The 19,851-nt window shown below is 37.7% G+C and overlaps 1 protein-coding gene across 3 annotated transcripts in view; it reads right to left on the bottom strand.

The window, feature by feature from the left end:
* The window catches only part of ntrk2.S (neurotrophic receptor tyrosine kinase 2 S homeolog), a 134,797-nt gene that overhangs the window by 82,062 nt on the left and 32,884 nt on the right, over positions 1-19,851 (bottom strand). For 2 of the 3 annotated variants that reach the window (XM_018239972.2, NM_001096798.1), the window contains 5 exon segments: positions 19,229-19,365; positions 18,688-18,820; positions 16,427-16,732; positions 11,167-11,196; positions 7,620-7,723 (listed from right to left, as the gene is read on the bottom strand). In XM_018239972.2, the coding sequence (XP_018095461.1) occupies positions 7,620-7,723; positions 11,167-11,196; positions 16,427-16,732; positions 18,688-18,820; positions 19,229-19,365 (710 nt within the window). 3 annotated transcript variants of the gene reach the window in all.

The following is a 19,851-nucleotide window of genomic DNA, read 5'->3' as shown; positions in this document are numbered from 1 at the left end:
GCGCCAAATTCAAATCTTTAAATGGCCAGCAGTCCTTTTTGCCTTGCCCAACGTAGGTTCTGTTTATCGTTCCTGGGTGTGATTATTCTGTGTTTCTTGTTGTGACCTTTGGCTATTCCTGATTACTGTTTGACTTCCGCCTGCCCTGACCCTTTGGCTTGTTCCCGACTACTCTTTGGATTCCGTTTCTGTACTTCGACCCTGTTAGTTGCTGACCCGGCCTGTGACCTCGACCACTCTGCTGTTTACCGATTTTGTACCGCATTCCGATTGGTTTTGACTCGGCCCGTTCCTGGACTTTGTTAACTCTACGTTTAGTTCCCTTGCTCGCCCAGAGTTCTTCCCTCAGTCTCCTCACTATTAAGTCCTGGCGGCATCCGAGTAGCGGAGGGCTCCACCCGACGTGAAAGGCGGCGGTTATAGGCCGAAGCGTGAGCCGAGCCCGGGACATTGGGGTTTACTCTGGGTTGTGGGATACCGAACGTTACATTACGTTGGGCCAATAACTAAGAAGATGGAGCCAGCTGAAGCTACTGCTTCCACCACTCCTTCGGAAGCGATTCTGGCAAATCTTCTACAGAGACTTGGTGAACAGGAGGACAAGCAAGACTACATTGTGCAATGTCTTCACGGTCTTTCTTCCAGACTTGACATGATGCAGCAACAGCCTGTTCCTGGTCCGAGTAATACTACTCCTCAGGCAAGTACTTCTCCACTTGCTGGTAGTACCTTCCATGAGCCCAAGGTTCCTTTCCCCGAGAAGTTTGCTGGGGATCGAAGTAAGTTTTTTACTTTCCAAGAGGCCTGTAAACTGCATTTCAGTTTTTTACCCTATTCCTTCCCTACTGAGGAGTCTAGGGTGAATTTTGTAGTTACGCTGTTACAGGGTGATGCCCAGCTCTGGGCATTTAGTTTGTCTCAAAGGGATCCAGCCCGTCTCTCCTTAGAGGCTTTCTTTAAAGCCATGGCTATTATTTACGATGATCCTGATCGTGCCGCCTCTGCTGACGCTGCCATACGTGCCCTTAAACAAGGCAAACGGCGGGCAGAGGATTATTGTACTGAATTCCGCCGTTGGGCGGTAGAGACGGGCTGGAATGATACGGCTCTTATGAGTCAATTCAGGGTTGGTTTGGCTCCGACTATTAAAGATAGTCTTGTAAATTTTCCCGCACAGTCTTCTCTGGATTCTCTCATGCATCTGGCTATCCAGATTGATCGAAGGCATAGAGAGAGACTCCAGGAAGAGCAGGTTTCCTATGTTACACCTCCTCCCGTAAATGTCTTTAACACCCCTCAAGTCTTTCCTAGATCTTTAGAAGAACCTATGCAGATTGGTTCTACTCGTCTCTCTTCCGAGGAGAGGGTTCGTAGGAGGAATAATGGGTTATGTCTGTATTGTGGGGATAAGGGGCACTTTCGCAACACCTGTCCCAAAAGGCCGGGAAACGACAGAACCTAAGCAGGTCTGGGGAGTCTTGCTTGGGTGATGTCGTTTCTACTCCCCAATCTTCTCAAATTTTAATTCCGGTTCTTTTGAGTTGGGACAGTGGTTGTGTGCAGAGCTCTGCTTTTTTGGATTCTGGGGCAGCGGGTAATTTTTTGGATTTTGGGTTTATTCAAAAACATGGTATTCCTTGGGAACCACAGGTTCCATCTTTCAGACTATCCGCCATTGATGGTAGATCTTTGGGTTCCGGACTAGTATCTACTCGATCTAAGGTTATTCACATGTCCATTTCTGATCATTTTGAATCTCTTTCATTTTTCATTACTGAGTGCCCACAGACTCCAGTCATTTTAGGTCTTCCCTGGTTACAAGCTCATAATCCCCAGGTTGATTGGCCCTCTGGTAAAATTTTAAAATGGAGTTCTGCATGTATGTATTCTTGTGTTAAGCCTGTCCAGACCCTGGCCGCTACTTCTTTAAAGAGTCTTCCTCCTTGTTATGCCGCTTTTTCTGATGTTTTCTGTAAAAAAGCAGCTGAATCCTTACCCCCCCATAGACCCTATGACTGTGCTATTGAATTATTGTCTGGGTCTTCTCCTCCCAAGGGAAGGACATATCCTCTTTCCCTCCCCGAGTCTTTAGCCATGGAGGAATATATTAAAGAGAATTTGGAGCGGGGGTTCATTAGACCTTCTTCTTCCCCTGCGGGGGCTGGGTTTTTTTTTGTCAAAAAGAAGGATGGGACTCTTAGACCCTGTATCGATTATAGAGGGTTAAATAAGATCACGGTCAAGAATCGTTACCCCCTCCCTTTAATCTCTGAACTCTTTGATAGAGTGAAGGGGGCTGTTATTTTTTCCAAATTGGATTTAAGGGGTGCCTATAATCTAATCAGGATAAAGGAGGGGGATGAGTGGAAGACCGCTTTTAATACCAGAGATGGGCATTATGAATACTTGGTAATGCCATTTGGTCTGTGTAACGCCCCCGCTGTTTTTCAAGAACTGGTTAACGATATCTTCCGTGATCTTTTGGGTCGGTTTGTCGTTGTCTACTTAGACGACATTCTAATTTTTTCTTCAAATTTGTTTTCCCATCGTGCTCATGTTCGGGAGGTTCTATCCAGGTTAAGGCAGAATCATCTGTATGCTAAGCTTGAGAAATGTCTCTTCGAAGTCTCTGCTGTACCCTTCCTTGGATATATTATTTCCCAAACTGGTCTTGAGATGGAGCCCACTAAAGTCCAAGCAATTCAGCAGTGGGCACAACCCCTTTCTTTGAAAGCGATCCAGAGATTTTTAGGGTTCGCTAATTACTATAGGCAATTTATTCTGAATTTTTCCAAATTGGTGGCCCCAATTACTGCTTTAACTAAGAAAGGGGTTGACCCTAGTATTTGGTCTGCTGAGGCTGTTGAGGCCTTTAGCCTCTTAAAAGAGGCCTTCATTTCTGCTCCAGTTCTCCGGCATCCAGACTCATCTTTGCCTTTTATTGTTGAGGTGGATGCGTCTGAGATCGGTGCCGGAGCAGTATTATCTCAACGACATCCTGTCTCTGGTAAAATTCACCCATGTGCCTTTTTCTCAAAAAAATTCTCCTCTGCTGAGGTCAATTACGATATTGGCAATAGGGAATTATTATTATTAAATTGGCATTTGAGGAATGGAGACATCTCCTTGAGGGTGCCAAGCATACAGTTTCTGTGTTCACAGATCATAAAAATTTGTTGTACATTGAATCTGCTAAACGGTTAAACCCTCGTCAAGCCAGGTGGTCATTGTTTTTCTCACGTTTTAATTTTCTCATCACCTACAGACCTGCAGAAAGGAATTTGAAAGCAGATGCCCTTTCTAGAAGTTTTGTCTCCAAGCCTAGGGAGGATTTGGAACCAGTTTCTATTGTTCCTAAGGAGGTGATTGTGGCAGCCTTGAGTCCGGATCTCTCTACCTCCTTGTCGAATGCCCAGGTAGATTCCCCTCCTGATATTCCTGTGGGCAAGTTGTTTGTTCCTAGCGATTTACGTGAAGCAGTCTTTCACGAGACTCATGATTCTAAAGTGGCTGGTCATCCGGGTTGTGCGAAGACTTGCGATTTGTTGTCTCGTACTCTCTGGTGGCCGACTTTAAGACAAGACGTTGCCAAATATATTGAGTCATGCCCAGTCTGCCAACGATCTAAGCCATCTAGATCTTTACCTCAAGGGTTGCTGCAGTCACTTCCTATTCCTGAGAGACCTTGGACTCATATATCCATGGATTTCATTGTAGAATTACCTCCATCGAAGGGGCATACTGTTATCTGGGTAGTGGTGGACCGTTTTAGTAAAATGTCTCATTTTATTCCTCTTTCTGCCCTTCCCTCTGCCAAGACTCTAGCTGAACTTTTCATTGTCCATATATTTAAGTTTCACGGGGCTCCTCTCAATATTGTGTCGGATAGGGGGGTTCAATTCGTGTCCAAATTCTGGCGGGCTTTTTGTTCATTAATGGGTACTGATCTGTCTTTCTCTTCCGCATATCATCCCCAGACCAATGGTCAGACTGAGAGGACAAATCAGACTCTGGAACAATATCTTAGATGTTATGTGTCCTGCAATCAGGCACTTTGGGTTAATTTTCTTCCGTGGGCTGAATTTGCCTATAACAATGCCATTCATTCCTCCACTGGCAAATCTCCTTTTTTCACAGTGTTTGGTCTTCATCCCAGAGTTTTTTCATTTTCAGGTTCTTGTGATCTTCCTGCTGTTAATTCCTTTGTGGAGGATTTTTCCAAGACTTGGCAGGAGGTTCAGAAGTCCTTATCTTCTGCAGTAGCTGCTCAGAAGAGGGCTTCAGACAAACATCGGAGGGATTCTCCTGTGTATCAGGTTGGTGACAAGGTTTGGCTGTCCTCCAAAAACATTTCTTTGAAAGTCCCTTCAGCCAAACTGGGTCCCAAGTTTATTGGTCCGTTCTCTATATCTGATGTTATCAACCCATGTACTGTCAGGTTAAATCTTCCCCCCGAACTCAAGATTTTTAATTCCTTCCATGTATCTCTGTTGAGACCTGCTAGAGTGGTACGTCAGAATTCTCCTCCCCCTCCTATTTCTGTTGAGGGTCAATCCGAATTTTTGGTTCACAGGTTGATTGACTCTCGTATCTCTAGGGGCAAACTCCAATATCTGGTTCATTGGAAGGGCTATGGTCCTGAGGAGAGATCCTGGGTTTTCGCCTCTGATGTTAAGGCGGATAGGTTGGTGAGACAATTTCATTCTAAATTTCCCAACAAACCTAAGGGTCCAGTGGCCCCCTCTGGAGGGGGGGGTAATGTTATAAACTTACCGAGGGGACGACAGGGACGCCTGTCGCCCCCTCGACGGGGACGCCCGTTCCTCTCCGCCGCCGCCGATGCGGCTAGGCCTCAGGCGCCGGCTCCTATGGAGCGCGCGGCGCGCATGCGCAGTAATTAAAGGCGCAGGCGCTGGCGCTGATTCGCCAGCGTCCTGTGGCGCCAAATTCAAATCTTTAAATGGCCAGCAGTCCTTTTTGCCTTGCCCAACGTAGGTTCTGTTTATCGTTCCTGGGTGTGATTATTCTGTGTTTCTTGTTGTGACCTTTGGCTATTCCTGATTACTGTTTGACTTCCGCCTGCCCTGACCCTTTGGCTTGTTCCCGACTACTCTTTGGATTCCGTTTCTGTACTTCGACCCTGTTAGTTGCTGACCCGGCCTGTGACCTCGACCACTCTGCTGTTTACCGATTTTGTACCGCATTCCGATTGGTTTTGACTCGGCCCGTTCCTGGACTTTGTTAACTCTACGTTTAGTTCCCTTGCTCGCCCAGAGTTCTTCCCTCAGTCTCCTCACTATTAAGTCCTGGCGGCATCCGAGTAGCGGAGGGCTCCACCCGACGTGAAAGGCGGCGGTTATAGGCTGAAGCGTGAGCCGAGCCCGGGACATTGGGGTTTACTCTGGGTTGTGGGATACCAAACGTTACAATTGCTTTATAGATGCTGCACTTTCTTTCAAAATCAAACTCAGAACACCAGCAATGCAAGGCAACAATGCTAACTACTGAGACACCATGTAACCCACAATACTGTATACATCTGATTATGATTATTATTTTTTTAACAGTGGGTAAACATTATGCAGGAAGAGCAAGTTGCCAGGATTTCTTATGGTGTCAGAACACTAAGGGGCATGTTTACTAACACTGGAGATAAATATAATTGGTGATGTTTCCCATAACATTAACACATGATTCTTTTGCCATAAATCTGTTATTTATTATTATATTATTATAAATCTGTTAGCAAAATCCAGGGCCGGATTTACACAACGGGCACCCCTAGGCCTGCAGTCGTTCGTCACCCCCGTCCCTCCCTTTTCTTCGCGAAAATTTTCATCATTAGGATTCATTGGGACTGGAGCAATGGGGATTGGTACATGGGAGATTTAAAAATCTATTGTATCTCTTGCTCATCCCCAGTGTTTCTGAACCAATGTGGGTGTGGTTGGGCAGCATGCCGCACCCTAAAATCCAGCCACCCCAGGCCTTGGTGGCCTCTCGACAAATCCGGGCCTGACACAATCCGCTATGGGAACCCTGTAATTACCACCACATTCAGGGTGACTGCAGCTCCAGTGTTCCACCAGTGTCAATGAGTGCACAATGATAATGTTTGTTAGTGCCCTAAACCAATGATGTAATAATCATATCAATAAGCGCAACATCTGAGTTGATTTTAGCATGATTGCACTTGCATCTGAGTTTATAAATGACCCTTCGAGAATATTATACTTTGCCCCAGTGCAAGAAAACCATAGGATCTGCACCAATTAACTGAAATGTTGTAACTGTCTAATGAGGAATTTTAAATTGTGATGTGTGTGCTTATTTATGCATTATCGTGCTCATGTCCATAAATAAACAAGGAAGCACCGGTATCTATTTGGCTGCTGAAAGCTTTTAAAGGAACAGTTCAGTATAAAAATAAAGTCTGTGCAAAATAAAAATGTTTCTAATATAATTATCTATAATCTATAAAGGCTGGAATTACTGTATGTCTAACATAATATCCAGAACCCATCTTCCTGCTTTGCAGATCTTAGTTAGTTATTGCCTCTAAGGGGGGCCACATGGGACATAAAAGTTCAGTGAGTTTGCAAGTGATCCTTAGCATGCAGGACAGATTCAAATCAAACAGTTATGACCCTTGTGTTCCCCCAAGTCACTGATTAGTTACTGACTAGTATCCAATAAAAGACACCCAGTTACTCCAGATTTAACAGATTAAATTTTTTGCTAACTAACTATATTGATATTATTTTGCATAGCCTAGCTATCTATTTAGCTAGTTTTTATTTTTACACTGAACAGTTCATTTAAGATCAATCCAGTCTAGTTGGTGCACCTTGTGTAATAATCTGGGGCAGATTTTTCAACATCTGAGTTTTTGTTATTTTCCCCCACAATTTGTTTTTTTTTTTTGTGGCAGAATCCCAAATTCGAATTCAAGTTTTCAACTGAAATTTTAAAGAGTAATTTAGCACAAACAATTAATTAATTCATTAGAAAAATGTGTCATCTCAAGGCTGGCAATTCAAGTTTTTTACATTACGTTAAAGGCAAATTCAAAAAGGGCAGAATGTGATTTTGCTGCATTGAAGTTATTTTTATGCAATCAAGTGCAGATCTGAGTTTGTCACGTTTTTGATTTGTTTAATTAAAAAATCCTCGAAATTTCAAATTTTGATAAAATTTCCACTTTGTGTGTCCATGTGCAACCAGTTTTCAGATGTAGGGCATTCGAACCGACCTGTAGCCATAGTATGTTCAGAGATAACAGTACCAACTGCCAGCACAAAGCAATATTTATTATGCCTGTCACTATATGAAAAACATTCTGATGCTAAAGTTGGTTACATTTTGTATATTGCACTGAAGATTCTATTCAAAATAACCCAGCTTTAAAAAAAGGCAAATCAGGTTTATTATATATTATGATGCAGATTTACCATAGTGGCGTAACCCAATGCACCCAATTATCTATTAGAATTTTATCAGTGTACAATAGTCAGAAAGCAGGTACAAATGTTGGCTGCACAAGTTTATTCCACTGAAGCAAATATGTAACATATTACTGCATAAGTTAGACAGGGTTAAAACGTTTAGGATTTACTTACAGTGATACTATCTTCATTTCCTCCATTGGAAACATCTGTGGAAGTGACTCCGGTTCCAATATCTGTACTAGTTCCCCCAATATCATTTGAAGTGGTTTCATAATCTTAAAAAATAAGATAGTTACATTTTTAAAAATGATGTTCATATAGTATTACATTTTACCTTATACACTTACTAGTCTAAACTCATTTCATGTTGAAACAGATGCAAATTCCTATATTTTGAATAAATATTGAAATGTTGAGATGTTTACAATAAGTTCAGCTGTATAAAGCATTTTATTAATACTGCAGATCATTTTATAGCTCCAACATCTTACAAGACAAACCCAGGACTCCATTCACTTGTTTAAATTCTTCTCTATAAATTGTACATTTTTCATTATAGGGGCTGCATACTATTTTAAATCTCAGACATTCATTATAGTCAAGAATTGTCTTTAATTGAATCAACTGGTTGACTTGATTCAATCTAGTTCTCCTTTCAATTTGTAATATTGATACTGACACTGATAACAGTTCCTGGGATGAGTGAAATCTTGTTGGATTCATTGTAACTAATTGTACAAATAATTATTCAAGAGGAATGTTTTTGTTTTTCCTGTTAATTCTTAATATTGATATTGACACTGTTTCCAGAACCAATATAAGAACTCATTGTTCAAAACGTATCTTATTAATACACGGCATAATATCAGCCTTGTAGTCTACACCAGCTGATCTAACATATCATACAATATTTTTACATAATTATTATATTAACTAAACAGAAATGGGCAAAACTAGAACACTATATTTAACTTCTCTGAATTTTCCATCCAATGCCACAAAGATATCTGGTAAATAGGCAAAATTTACCAATTAAACTTTTTGTTCAAATTTTAAACATTTTTATTATTAAAATCTGAAACATTACTGTGAACAATAATTAATTTATTAAAATTAGTACTAAGAAATACAATGGACCAGATTCAGTTTGATGAGAATAGTGTATCTCCTAATTTAATTCCAGATTTTTTCATAGAGCCAGATGCATTTAAATCACTTAGGGGCAGATTTATCAAGGGTCGAATTTCAAAGTGCAAAAAACTTGATTTGCATTACTTCGATATTCAAAGTCAAAGGTTTTTTTAATCAAGTTTGGCCATATTCGGTCGAAGTCAAATCGTTCGATCGTACGATGAAATCCTCCGGATCAAACGATTTGAACGATTTAATAGATCGATCGAACGATTTGACTTAGACTTCTAAAAACTTAGCCAAATATTGGCTATAGGTTCTATGAGGTCCTAACATAGCAATTCGGCAGGTTTAAGGTGGCGAAGTGTCGAAGTCGAACTTTTTAAAAGAGACAGTACTTCGACCTTTTTTTACTTTGAATCGAAGTCGAATTTAGGCCTATGGTAGAAGTACCCAGAAATTAGTTTGAAATTCAAAGTTTTTAAGTTTGAAAATTCACTTCGACCCTTAGTAAATGTGCCCCCTAATCTCACTTATCTCACTTTTTAATCCCATGAAAACTCAATGGGAAAAACTGGAACTGAGTCAAATTGAATCTCACCCATAAGTTTTCATGTGATAAAAAATAACATTTTCTCATGGAATTGAATCTGGCCCAATCTATAATATGAACCAGACATTGTTTATATACGGTACTTAACCACAAAATCCATGACTATCTAGTTTTCAGTCTAGAAGAAAAAAATATTTTGACGATTATTTTTACTGAAAATTACAAACATGGTTAGATAGCTATGATAACTGTGGCCTATTGACTGTACAGAGGTCTTTTAGTTTCATCATACAAATGTTAAACTTTTGGGTTGATAGTACCTGCCTACTGTTACAAAACTGCTATACTTAAGAAATTCATCAGCAACCAGTGGTAGTCGTAAACATCTACCTTTAAAAAACCTCTGCAGTAAAATTATTTCCTAAGTCGATAGAAAAATTAGAGTTTCAGACTTTAAAAATTCAAATAAGGATTCTTGAACAATAACCAGTGATAAAATGATCTAGAAATTTGCATTTAAAAACATTTGTCCTCCTAAGTAGATAAAAAAAAGCTACCGTTTCAGATGTTACAAATAAAATTTAGGATTCTTGCTCCGCTTATTGAAAAGAAGATGATCATAGAAAATATGTAGTGCATTTTATCCTGTGCACTGTTCCTGATTCAGTGTACTGATGCAATAATGGCTCTTCTAAGGTTCATCTACTGTTGTGGTTTGTACAAGTTGTACAAGTTTTTGAATAAATTATTTGGCTTTATTTTTTTTAAGTATTTTTGTTTGGGAATGATGATGTTGCTTTTGGAAGAAAGCTATGCTTTTGTTGTTAATCTACACATGTGTTTATTTAATTAACATGTTAGAGATGAGATGGAATGTTATACTGCCAGTTAATCATATTATTTGTAGGTGTATTACTCGAGAAGAGTAAATAAAATATCCAATAATCCATAAATTAACTTTATTTTTATGGCCTGAATAGTTAAGGAGAGGTGAAGAAACCCATACTCCTATTTATTATCAATCTTTGATTGTACCAACTCATTGTTCATTGGGTCACCCCATCCCATCTCAGAATAATGGAAAACAAGTAGCTTCAAATTTACACAGAATGTTTAGCCCATAACAACAAGTAACGTTATTTACTTTCAGAATTGTACCTGCAACACTGTGATCAATAAATTGCTAATTGGTTGTTATGGGTAACTGCACTGGGGTTTCTCAGCATTAATGAATCACACTGGGGCTCAAGTGCAAATTTGTCCAACACCACTGATTTATTTTTAAGTGAGTAATTTCTTTGAATTAAAACTTTAATTAGTAGTAAGGCCATGCAATAATATAAAGTTTATCTAACAAGCTTTCCAGGCTCCCTTTCTGTCAGTTTTTGATATTATCATCTCTCAACTACTTCTTTTGCAGAAAACAACTGCCAAGAGTACTCTTCCCAGTTACCCACCCCCTCAGAGTACTAATATTTTGAATATTTTTTTTTATCTTGTAAGGAATAATTTTCTCTACTGTTTTTTGTTGGTTGCATATCAATAAAGACAGCCAGTTACAGCAGGAAATGACTGAAGGAGGACAATGTTAAAGCAGCAATAATTTCTTTTGTGGCAAAACGTTCCTACTTGACTGCCAAACAGGGAAAAATAAATATATAAATATACATAACTGCAAAATATGTTGGCGCTCTAAAAATACATGTTAATAATAACTGCTCAATACATAAGCAGGAAATATGTTAAATGCTAACATTATTATTTTAATATTGTTTAACTGCCTCGATTCAGTTGACAGGCATAAATAATTCACCTGTGACTAAAAAGTGTTTTTTCAGAATCCCCTCCAAATCTGCTTTAAGTTACAGGGGGTTATAGAGACGTACCTCTCCTTTAGAGACTTGATGTTGCCAAGATACTGAAGTAAGGCCATTTGTTACCACTAATACAAATCAATGTGATTCTGTTTTCTGTCCCTCTTCTGTCCCTTACCAGTCACCCACCCAACACAAGAAGAGAAAATGTATTATATACCATAAAATCCGGGGTCAGTAATCGGATTACCTAAAACATTAAAACAAAAAAGAAAAATAATGTAAGTATAACCACTAAAGTATCATCTAGTTTAATATGTGCTACTTTATGGTTTAATAAAGTATCAAAAGAAGCTATGGTTTTGTAATTTGTAGTCTTAAATGGATGTACAAACTACATATAAGAACTTTTGAACCCTTTAAATAAAACCACTGGAAGATGCTTAATGCAAAACCCAAAGGATTTTCTTCAAGTAAGTTTTCAGTCACATACTGTATCACATAGGTACCAAAATTAATGTTTCATTATTCATAATGAAAATAAATTGAATCAATTGCCCTAAAAGATGCTTTGTATTATTGTCCAAACCATGCCATGACTAAACCTCCCCACAGGCAATGGCTTTTTTTAACAATTTGGAGATGTAGGCATTGGGAAAGGTCACTAGGAGATCAAAATTAATTCTAAACACTTTTCCAAAACACATTATTTTAAATGTTCAAGTTATTTGTAAATGTAATTTCTAGTAAAGACAAAGTATCTCTCTGGCCCTAGGCTATTCCCTGCTCTGCAGTTGTGCTGTTTTATTGTGCTGTATTATTATTAAGTATACATTTATTCATATGTAGTGTAATATATATTTATATAACAACCTTCTGAACAAGCACTAAAATAATTTGTAAGCTTTGATTGGTTGAGGGCCAAATTAATAGATACCATACAAGGGGTCCTACAGGTTGTCACCTTTGCAGTGTTTGTTCAGGCCAACCAGAAGATTGGAACAGCAGGTATTGAGAGACCCCTCTTAATATTCTTTTAGCCAACCAAGATTTTAGTCATTAATGATAATCCTCTACCCTCTAGGCCAGTTTAGCTTTGTACTTGCTGAAGGTCTTCTAGCAAGGATGACCTTTCTGACAGCTGTTATTGTCTTTGGGTGTAATTTACTAATGGTGGCCATACATGGGCCGATAAAAGCTGCCGACAACCCGAGTCAGCAGCTTTTTGGCCCGTGTATGGGACCCTCCAACGGGCTTCCCTGATCCATATCTGGCCGAATGTCGGCCAGATGTCGATCGGACGGGACTAAAAATCCCGTCGGATGGCGGCCGCATGTGTTCATTGATGTGGTCCCGTGATCTGACCGCCCGTTAGCCATCGTTAGGATCTGATCATGGGCCCTAGGGCCCACTATCGGATCAGCCCGATATTGCCCACATCAAGATGGGCATATCGGGGAGAGATCCGCTTGTTTGGCTACATTGCCAAACTAGTGGATCTCTAAGTGTATGTCCACCTTAAACTCCAAATGACAAAAACCCAAAAAATCCGATATTTGTGGTGAAACAAAAAACCCTCAAATTTGTCGGGATTTATTATACCCCGAGGATGGAAAAAGTCAGAATGTGAAAAGCCAGCATCTCAGACCCGTCGAGGTTGCATATAAGTCAATGGGAGAAGTCACAAAGATTTTTTGATCTGCACTGGGTTTCATGCAATAATCTGACATTTTCTGGGTTTTCGGGCAAAAATCGGGTGGAAATTCCGAAAAATTTGTAAAATTAGTATTTTTCACTATTTTTTTCAGATTTTTTCCTGCAAAATTTTTGGGAAAGTTTATTATTAAATGAGCAGAAAAAACACGTGTGGATTTGGAGTTTTTTTCGAGTTTTAAAATCGTATGATTGTACAATGAAATCCTTCTAATTGAACGATCATACAATTTTACAAAAAATCCTTCAATTTCTCAAAATTTGCCCAAACACTCAAGATAGGTTATAGGAGGTCCCCCATAGGCTAAACAGCAATTCGGCAGGTTTAAGATGGCGAAGTGTCGAAGTCAAACTTTTTTAAAGAGACTCCTTCGATTTTCGAAGTCGAAGTTTTTCACTTTGAAGTCAAAGTCGAATTTGGCCTATTCGACGGTCAAAGTATCCAAAAATTGCTTCGACCCTTAGTAAGTGTCCCCCTTAATGTCTGTTTCATAGGCATCATTAAATCTGCCTCATATACAGCTTGGTTTACACTTGTGATTATTTGTATGTCACTAAAAAACAACTGTAGAAATTCCTCTTTGAATTAATAAAAATATAACTGAATTTGTATATTAAATTTAAAAAAAAACAAGACCCAATATATCATCTACTTTCAGAGGCCCATTTATTAAAGGCTGTTTTTTAGTAGTATTATAGATTTTTGATAAAACGATAAACTCTGTTTCTCTAAATCCACAAATTCAATGAAAATTAATAAAAGATTCGATCGAGTATAAAAAGTATACATGAGAAAAGTACTGAACGATCCAAAAAGAACCTCAAATAGGAATATCTCTAGAAACCACTAAAAATGAGTTTTCCCGACAATTACAAACAAAAACAAAATAAAAAAATAAAAAAGTCCAATAGACCTTTTTTAATTAGATTTTTTGTGTTTTTTTTACACTTAAATAATGTCTTTTAGAGTTTTATAGAAATGTTTAGAGATTTGTGAAAAAAAATAGAAATGCGAATGTTAGTAAATAGGCCCCTCCATGTACATTTCATGTCAGATATTACTATAACAGAAAATTATATTTATGCAATGGCAAAGGTGCAAACTATGAGTAATAGCCATATTACCCTTCTTGCATTTGCCACATGTGCCAGTGAATTCTCGCTGACTGGGAGGGTGCCAATCCCTCCATTATTGAGCAGCGGGCTCTCAATCCTTTGAAGACCAGGGTGTGTGAGTTTGGATTAACCCTGTCACACTAATAGCCATAAGTGCAATAGTACATATAATGCAGGCCTTTAAAAACAACAGTATCTAAACTAAGAAATAAACCATGTGCAATTACTTGCATGTCTTTTGTCACTCCTGTAAACAATGCCTAATTTTGGAACTCAGTGTAAGAAATTTATCATAACAAGTAAGCTACTACACTTGGGAATTTGAAAATATATTTGTATCTTGGGGTCTGTTTGCCTCATGGATGAGCTTGTCACTTGTCAAATGTTATAGAAAACCAAGATAACATTACTCTTTAAAATTAAACTGACATACCACCGAGGCAAACCTGCTGCAATTGAATAGCAAAGGGGACATTTCTAGGGTGGGGAGCTCCAATTCAATCTAAATAATCTAATTCAATTTAATCTAGTGGCCTGTTTGTAATTTATTATATGAATAAATTTACATTTTTACTTGGTAAATTGGCTTTCCTGTTCCCTAAATATACAGTATTCTGCAAATTATTCTATGAATTTAACTACTAAGAACTCCTTAGGAGATATAAAGCATTAACCAAAATATAAACTATGCTTACATAAAAGTGTGCACCATTTAAACAGCTATGTAAATTGTAATTCCAACCTTCTGTCTTTACCGGCATATATAGTTATGTCACTATCTCTACCAACGTACACTTTTTTTTATATGGCTGGTACTCCCATAGAGTGTAGTGATAAAATACATATTGACTATTTACTACGAGTACTGTAGTTAACAATAATGACTTGTGCTAGAAATAACACCGGAAAGAAAATTACCTGACACGGCTTATTTAACTGTAATGATAAGTTAATAAAAATGTTTGAAGATTCTTATATACTAACATTAATATTGCATCTTGCAATAATGCAAAATTTGCAGTATTTACAGTATAACCTAAAAAAATCACCTAAACAATCACACAAAGAAAAGAAAAAGCGCCTAGCTAAAATTGACAATGATGTTAGCTCCTATGTTTGAGTAAATAACCACCTAACTCAAGGCAAAAGAGGTCTTTAAAAATGTTGGGGCTTTATTTTTTATGGGCACTACAAAATTTGCTGTTTTAACATCTTTAAGTAAATATGATAATATACTACTTATACAGTCCCTGTACCCTGTTTTTTTAAAAGTGTACAAAAAAAAACACCAGTTTTGTGCACACAACCAAAAATAAATTTAAGGGAATATGGAAGCAGAGGCTGAATATTGGTGTGGAATTTACAACTGAGTTGGAGCTGCATCACATAATACATTCAACTACACTTATAAGAGCTATTTTAAAGGGGTATAGTTTCTAATAATGCCTACGGTTCTATACATTCACCCCCCTAACGTGGACCTAATACTTTTTTTCACTTAAAGCATTTTATGTGACCTGGCTCACCTCACTGACCTTGTGTTACCGGAGCAATCCTACTGTGATGCAAATGTTATTCGTTTAATTACTTGATGGCTTTATTACCGTAACCCACCAACTGTCATGGTTATTTACACATACCATTACACAATAAAATGTTTTAAGCTGCTGGTGACATAATTTTATTTTGCTGTAATATATGTGCTGTTTCATTTGCTCATAAATCACTAAAACTAGGCTTGTTTGGTCAAGAGCCACATCTGTTTGACTTATAGCCAAGGGACAATTAAAAGCAACTAGATTATTTTCTGTTCTATCACTGGATATTATCCAAAAATATTTTCTTTTGCAATACATCAGAAAATTTGACATACAACTTGATAAAGAAAACAAACTTGACTAAAATGATACGAAATATGGATCTACTGAACTTTGCATTTTGGGTTCAGACGAATCCCCGAATCAAGGGTTACAGATTTGGTCAATACTGAACCAAAGCTGGACCCTTCCACATTGCTGAAAATGCAGAGGTTCCAGCTGAAAAACCTGATATGTGAGCGAAGGGTTTGGATTATGTTTAGTCAGTCCCTTGGATTTGGCCAAATTTTGCTAAAAATAGTTCAGATTCAGCCAAATCCCAAACTGAATCTGGGATTCGGTGCATCCCTAACCGAACACAAGTGTAAATTTAAAGTTGTATGCAATTCTTTGGCAGCATTATTTAGCGATAGGAATAATGTGGAAGATTTACTTGACGTCTTTTAATGGTTAAAATTAACACAATGTTTTTACTGCTTTATCCTTGTAAACTCGTTCCAACAAAAAAGCCAGTGTGAGAGGAAGGGACATACTTTGATAAATCAGCAAAATCATTAAAATATTAATTTTCAAAAAATCGTGGACTCAGTTAATAAACTGGAAAAAATGCTCTATATGCCATATGGAATGGTGTTCAGTTGACATCAGATAAAATTATGGACCAGGCAATATGAATTAATCCAATTTTGAATTTCCATTATATTTCAGTGTAACCTCATAGCCCCTTATCATTTGTAATTTTATAGAATGTTCCACATTATCAACCAGTTATTTTGCCCTAAAGAACAATGCGTAATGAACCAGGTTTGGAATGATAGTTAAAATGACACTTACCATCATCTGGACCTTTCATGAAAAGAGCACTTATGGATCTTTCATCCCGTCCATATTTGTTCTCAGCCCTTAATGTATAAAATCCATTGTTCAAATGTGTTGGGCTATCCAGTTGCAAACAGCCATGGTGCTCAATTGTATTGTTACTTGTTTCATGAATCTTGCTCCAAATGAAATCCGTCTCGCTAAGAACATTCCCTTCGTGGAACCACTGCAGTGTAGGCTTCGGATTGCCCCTCACACTGAAAGGTATGCACCAATGATGGTCCAGGGTTGGCAAGTCAATAAAAGTGATCACTGGGGGAACTGAAATAACAGCAAATACATTTATTTTATATAAATATATATATATATATATATATATATATATATATATATATATATATATATATATATATATATATATATATATATATATATAGTGTAATACACAAGATCCATGAATATCCTGTAAATTATATCCTTATAAAATGTGCTTACTGATTTCATCAGTAATAATTACTGAGCTAAAATGATGAGTTTACAAGCAAAATGATGGGGAAATTTGTCCCGTTTCACTTCGCCACGATTTTTGCAAATTTCCCGCGAGGCTGGCGAAAAATTCACGAAACATCGATTTTGAAGCTGGCGACAATTTGCTGGCATCCAAATGGGCGTTAAAATTGGTGGCAGAACTGTTGCCGGCATCGAAAAACCTTTGACGCCCGCGTCGGAACCAGCAAATTCGCAAATTTATTCGCCAGCGCCAAAATGTGCAAATTTGACGTGAATTTGCGCCTGTCGAATAAATCCGCCCATCACTAATCTTTGTTAGACTTTTTCTAATATTTTAGACAATCTTTAGTAGACTAGGAATGATTTGTTCATTAATCTTTTGTATTTTATGACTATGTTAAAAAAGTGTTAAGTTTACTACACAGTATTTGATAGCGAGAGTAGAATATGTTTGAAAAAATACACTTCTATAACACTGGTTTATAAAAAAAAATGTGTAATTCCAGGTAACTATTCCATAAAGTATTTAGCTAATTAGATCATGGAAATATGTAGTAATTACAACAGTTCATTTGAAAATAAAAGTATATAATTAATAGAATAATCTCAAGAGCATTTTGAAATCTGTACCAGCAGCCTTGCTTTATCTTACGTTAGGAAAGTGAACTTGAAATTCTAATTTTCATCATGAGTCATGAGACTGCCTCTTATCAAGGTTTCTATAACAATTGAATTACCCCACCAGCAAGGTTAAGGTAAATTGTTTGTAAATTTATTAGACAGATATTTCAGTAAACATATCTGTGCATCCACACACACTAATATGGTGCCCCCTCATGACCAGCAGGCCCCCAGGAACAAGGGACACTAGGGATGCCACAGGTGGTCTGAAACAGGGATTATGGTCTACAGCAGTGGGAAGGTCAGTGTTAGGCAGGAACCCCATTGTATAATTGTAATCTCTAGATTTTCCTATAGAGCTAAATGCAATTAAATCCAGAAAAACTTATCTCACTATTTATCACATGAAAAGTGTATTGAAGTCTATGGGAAAAATAGAACTGAATAAGGAGAAAAGTTTTTCTTTTCAAGTTCAAACCTCACTTTCATGTTTTTATGCGATGAACCATAAAATAACCCATAAAATTCATTTGCTAAGTAAGGGCAAGGAGTTGAATGCAAAGACAAAAAGCTGTGGTCTTTTGTACCCACAATGCAGCTCTCATTGCATGTGAGCAGCCTATAGGTGTCCACATGAGCTTCCCATGGTAACCCTTACTTGCTGCAAGAGCTCAAATTAAGACTCTAAGGGGCAGATTTATCAAGGCTTGAAGTGAAAATTCGAAGTAAAAAAATTTGAATTTTGAGCTTTTTTTGTGTACTTTGACTAGGGAATAGTTCAAATTCAATTCGAATTTGAAAATAAAATAAATCGAATATTGCAATTTATCATGAACTGTCTCTTTAAAACTTCCACTGTGACCATTCACCATCTAAAACATGTCAAATTGCTGTTTTAGCCTATGGGGGACCTCCTAAAACCTTTTTGGAGTGAATTGGTGGACTATGAAAAATCTAATTTTTTTTTGAAAATACTTTGAATCAAATTGAGATGAGGTGTGCTAATTTGTTATAGAAAGTAATATCGTCTTTTACAATGTCTCCCAATGCAGTGGTAGGTATTGAAGCCCTGCATTAATGTGTAAGTAGCATTTTGTTAGCTTTGTTCTTTACATGACATCAGTTTACATTTGAATTTCACTTACAGTGTACATTGAGTTCCACAGAGACTTGATCTTCACCCACGCTGTTTTCTGCCACACATAAAATGACTCTTTTGTTGTCCAGCGATGTTATATTTTTCAGAGTAAGCAAGGCTGGGTGCTTTGCAGTTTCTACCTGTAGTTAACATGAAAAAAATATTTTATGCTGTACAGTTATGAAATCCATTATCCAGAAAGCTCCAAATTATGGAAAAGCTGTCTCCCATATACTTCATTATAATGAAATAACCCTAATTTTTAAAAGTGATTTCCTTTTTTCCCCTGTAATAATAACACAGTACATTGTACCTGATTGAAACTAAGATATAATTAGTCGTTATTGGAAGCACAACCACTTTTTTGGGGATTGTTTAATTATTACATGGTTTTCTAGTAGACTTGAGGTCTATAGATCCAAATTCCAGAAGGATCTGTTATCCAGAAACCTCCAGGTCCTGAGCATTTTGGATAACAGGTCCTATACCTATATAATAATATAGAATATATAAAAATAAAAGTAGTAGTGCATAGTATGGATGCTTACCAAGCTTTTTGAAAGGATCTGTGAGATGTCCCAAGAGATATTTGGGTCTGGGAGTCCATTGGCATCACAGTACATGGTTGTCTCATTACCTTCAAGAACTGTGATATTTACTGTACTCACATTTACTATAGGCAACCCTGCAGAAGACATACAAAAATATATGAATTTTTGCTTAACATTTGCTAAGGACATCTGGCAAAAGATACATAATATGTTATGCTATGGCTGAGCATTAGGATTGCCACCTGGTTTTTCAGATGTCCAGGTCAAAACTGCCCGTTTGGTTTTCCAAATTAGGACACAACAGGACTCTCCTTGAATGACACAGCGAATCATTGATTGCCGCATCATAGCTCTGCCCCCTCACATCACAAGCCCACCCACTAAATGGCCCCCCAAGACATCACTATTATTGCATTTAATTATTAGAGAGTACCTTGGGAGGCCCATTTATCAACATTTAGTGGTTTTAGAAACCACAAATAAACTCATTTTCACAAATGCCATGTAATTTATTAAAAGATCAGGATATACAGTATAAAGAATGAACAGGAAAAAAACCTTTAAAAGTCTGAATGGCTAAAAAAAAGGCCCAGTAGGATCAGCGCAGCTCTCATTGACTT

Source organism: Xenopus laevis, chromosome 1S (genome assembly GCF_017654675.1).
Source record: "Xenopus laevis strain J_2021 chromosome 1S, Xenopus_laevis_v10.1, whole genome shotgun sequence".
Lineage (NCBI taxonomy): Eukaryota > Metazoa > Chordata > Amphibia > Anura > Pipidae > Xenopus > Xenopus laevis.
This window is presented reverse-complemented; position numbering and strand designations above follow the sequence as displayed.